Source organism: Etheostoma spectabile, chromosome 2 (genome assembly GCF_008692095.1).
Source record: "Etheostoma spectabile isolate EspeVRDwgs_2016 chromosome 2, UIUC_Espe_1.0, whole genome shotgun sequence".
In the NCBI taxonomy this organism is placed as follows: domain Eukaryota; kingdom Metazoa; phylum Chordata; class Actinopteri; order Perciformes; family Percidae; genus Etheostoma; species Etheostoma spectabile.
Genome location: NC_045734.1, coordinates 11,204,625 through 11,208,930, shown reverse-complemented (window position 1 = coordinate 11,208,930; position 4,306 = coordinate 11,204,625). Strand labels below are relative to the sequence as shown.

The following is a 4,306-nucleotide window of genomic DNA, read 5'->3' as shown; positions in this document are numbered from 1 at the left end:
GAGTGCAGAGATCATTCCACACACACAGAGCAGCATAGGTCTGCTGCTGCGAGGCCTCTGGCAATGAACACCTAAAGAATTAATAATCAGGACGAGCACATGGGCAGTCTGATTGATTTCACAAAAAGCAGACATTCACTGAATCTGGGGTGTCTTCATTGGTTAGTTAGTTTGTGAAGGCACCCAGTTGATTCTTCTTTATCTCTTTTGAGGAAAATATGTCCAGAATTGTCTGGGCTCTCTTGTGAGCTTTTGCTTCAGTGAGATTTGAGACACACAATTTGTTTTAGGATGCTAACATTTAGTTAATAAATATCTCAGTAGATGAAAGAAAAGCCCTCCTCTGCAAAAGTCAGACTAATCATTGCAGTTAGTCTGCAAATCTATGCCTCATTAACTCTGAAGTGCTCATATTTCAGTACTCCATCTGCATTCTCTTATCATTTCAGCCATTCCGAAGGTGGTTATTGACCCCCCGAGACCAGGCAAACTGCCTCCAAATCATCACAACCACATCCCCGACATGGATCAGAAGAGGACCACCACCACCATGCGCCCACCTGTGACTCAAAAGAGAATCTTCCCCATTATTACCAAATCAACAACTACCCCCACCACGACTATGAGAACCACAACAACAATCAAAACACCTCTGCCTCCAACCAGGGTCACCCCACCTCCACGCAAGCCAGCAGTTCCCACCAGGAAGCCCTTCATCCCAACCAGGAAGTCACCAGCACCTACACGCAAGCCATACATCCCACCAAGGCCAGTGGCTCCCACCAAACGCCCCCCCCCCACACCCCCACCAGTCACACCTGTAGACAACACCATTGAGAAGGAGGTCACCAAACAGAGAGGGGATGTTCACAGTAAGAACAAGCTTTTTATTGTGTTCTGTTTTAGTTTTTTACATAGATGACATTCATTACCCCTTTTTAAATACACATGCAAGTTCTTGATCTTGATCTTAGTGATTCACATGCATAATTGAAAGGTTTATCATGGAGTCATAGATGGGAAATCAGCATTTTGCATCTTTTTTTTAAATGATCACACATGAATGTATAGTGTTCTTGAATGTGAATAATGTAAGCAAACCTTTTAACCTGTATTCATTTCATTCTTTGCGATTTGGGGGGAGTACACAAATCTATGAATGCAACATTGACATATTATCACCACATAGTTGTTGTTGTATTGAACCTGTTAGCAAACAGTTGCCTATTTACACATGCAGGAGATTATGGACCACTATTGTAATTTATTTGGAAGTCTCTGGCCACCTGACAAAAATAAGTTGCAAATTCACTCTCCTTTTAGCTCTGTAGTTGGGGATTGCCAACTCCTAAGGGACACAATGGTTTCTGTTAAATGTCCCACGATGTTCACAAGCTTCTACTGCTGTTTCGTACTGAGCAGGTAGTATACCGTGGGTGTTTAGAGTTTTTTCACTGAAAACAGCTGCAATATCTGGGAATGACACTAATGAGAGCAGTGAGAGTTAACCAAAACAAGAAAGTTGTGAGCTGTAGGACCAAAACCAAAATATTACAGTACGATACACAGGTTAATGAAAATATAATGCAATTTTTACAAGATAATAAATTATTTCCAATAATTGCAGAAGTAAGTGTTAAAGTAAGAATTATGTTGCTCTTAAGGTAATTACTTTTTTGGCTTTAGTTACCAAACCAAACTGGTTCTAAGCCAGACTGTTGTTTATCCACACATTACACCGCGCTTCCTGCCAAGCATGTATCTGTGACACCAATTACATTAAAAAAGCATCATTAGTCTTTGTTTTTGTTTGACATTCTCGATCAGAACCAAATTATGGATTTGAAATTATTAAAAATACAATGAAAGGTGGTTGAGATTGCTTCTTTTAACTTGAACAAAGAAGGTATTCACTGCAATCATCTGCTTTCTTCTCACAGTGTTAAATGCAAACACCTTTTTGTAACAGTAAATTGAATGACACTACCCAGCTGCTTTGGGAAATTATTGATTATTTAAAAGGAGGACCCAAATAGAGGAGATGCAGGTTGATGAAACAAAACACAAGCTTTAACAAACAATCGCTGGAGAAGTAAACACTAGGAATGGAACAACGGCAGACAATTGGACATTGAAACAAGAGACACAGGAGGGTGGTGACAAGGGACGGGGGACAAGAAGGCTGACATGGGACACGTAAAACAAATCAGGGCCCCACCCAGACAATAACAAAGGTGGGAAAGCACACTAGTCAGGAAGTTAAAAAAAAAATGAAAAGAACCTACAAAATAAAACAAGAAACTAAACAAAACCCAGGATCATGCTACTGAGGGCCACAGACAGGATAGGGAAATTGGAGAGAGATGGACCAACACACATTGTTGGTTTTGGGATTCGTTAGCAAAAGCAAAACTACAGAATAATAACAGCTTTAGCCTTTCAATTGCTTACATTACCCACAATTTATCTTTTTTATCCCCCGTAGTCAACAAACATTTTAACCAGGAACTAATCAAACCAAATGTGCAGTATTTGTACATTTGCACATTATTATGATATACAGCCATACACAAAAAGCAACAGAAGGTGTGACTTATTGGAATGTTTACTCCAGATGCACCAACAGTGTAAATTGCACTTCAAATTGTAATTGAACATAAATAGTAGTGTCACCTCATTTTTGCTGTCATGTTCCTTTGTAGGCACAGCAAAAGTTGATGTTTACCAAAATCAAAACTTTAAGATTCTTTAACATAGAAATATTTGGTGAGATGCAACAGCAAAGTACGTGATAAGAGGTGAGATACTGTGTTTCTGACTCACCTTGCCAGATGGCATCACATAATTAGAAAAAGAAGAGAGAAGAGAAGATTACATTAACACCTGTCTACACTGCTCGAGGGAGACATCAATCTAATAGTTCGCATCACGGCAGAGCAGTTCTAGAAGTCACAGCTTCTTGAAGATGGTTTGAATAAGATGAGAGAGGGAGATAAGACACCGCTGAGTGATTATTGAAATAATTAGACGGAAATAAGAATCATCTGAATAAGAGCCTCATTGCATGAAGAACACCTCAGCTGTGCCACAAGGTGTGTGCTAAAGTACAAGCACGTTTGCTTCAGGCTGTACAATCAACATTAGTTTCTCTATTGTACTGTATTGAGACTATCTCTCCATTGTTAAATATTCCATATGTACGGGGATGATCCCCCTGAGGTCGGGTACATGGATACTTCTTCAAGACACACTGGCTTGCCCGGCCACGCCCTAAGCTATTTCCTATAAGCACTTGTGCAGATGTGGAAAAACAGCTGGAGAGATAACCTCTTCACTCAGAGAAGCAAGGTTACAACGTAACCGAGCAGTCTGTATCCAGACCTTGAACCTCCAACATTTTCTTATTTTAAGTATGGAAGTAGTTAAAGGAATAGTTCTATATTTTAGAAAATATACAAATTCAATTTTCTGCTAGAAAATTTGATGAAAAGATTGACTCTCAGCAAATAAGGTGAATTTCCCAAAATGTTAATATATTTTATCTTAAAAGGAGTACATGCTACTCTGTAGAATAAGAAAAGCCTCAAACATCTGAGGGTAATAAAAATCTTAATTGCGTTAAAATACATTTACATTAAGTTTCAAACAACACTGCATGTTTTCGTGAGCTCCATAAAAGTTTTAATAGTTTAAATTAGACAAATGGCAAAGATTCAAGTTTTTCACCCACAAGCAGTAATAAGAATATAATGATTCAACATCATGTCAGCAAAAGAAAGGTAAATCACACTATGTCTGAAAAAAATATGAAAATGATAAAGTAGGCTATGCTTGTCTCCAAACCTAAAAAAGTAAAGGATTGGTTATTGCTGAACATTTTGGCAGAACAAAGCAAATCCCTGTGAGCCGCTTTTGTTGACCTCCCAAATATTTGGATGACATGAACCACAAAAGGCCATGAGGTAAAATAACAAGGGTGGCCCAAGGAGCAACATTTAGTATGAGGTGTTTCAACATAGTTGTTCAACCAATATCTTTTTTACTGGGTCACTTCCCCTAAATTACAAACCTACCTCTTGTGGTATCCACCCAGTTATCACAGTCTATCCTGGCAATATACTAGGAGGGGCAAAGCACAGCTATTTTATACTTGTAGTCACAGAGTCACCGTTCAAATTACTGCATCCTTAATTGGTGTATTGTCGTATTTAATCTTTATATACTGTATCTGAGACGGGGGGGTGTTAAACACACACAACCACAGACACACACAACCACACACACACACACACACACACACACACAC

The 4,306-nt window shown here is 39.0% G+C and overlaps 1 protein-coding gene across 4 annotated transcripts in view; it reads left to right on the top strand.

Annotated features, from left to right (window-relative positions):
- The window catches only part of npnta (nephronectin a), a 45,792-nt gene that overhangs the window by 35,132 nt on the left and 6,354 nt on the right, over positions 1–4,306 (top strand). For all 4 annotated transcript variants that reach the window (XM_032535386.1, XM_032535395.1, XM_032535403.1 and 1 more), the window contains one exon: positions 450–872. In XM_032535386.1, the coding sequence (XP_032391277.1) occupies positions 450–872 (423 nt within the window). The remainder of the gene's footprint in view (positions 1–449; positions 873–4,306) is intronic.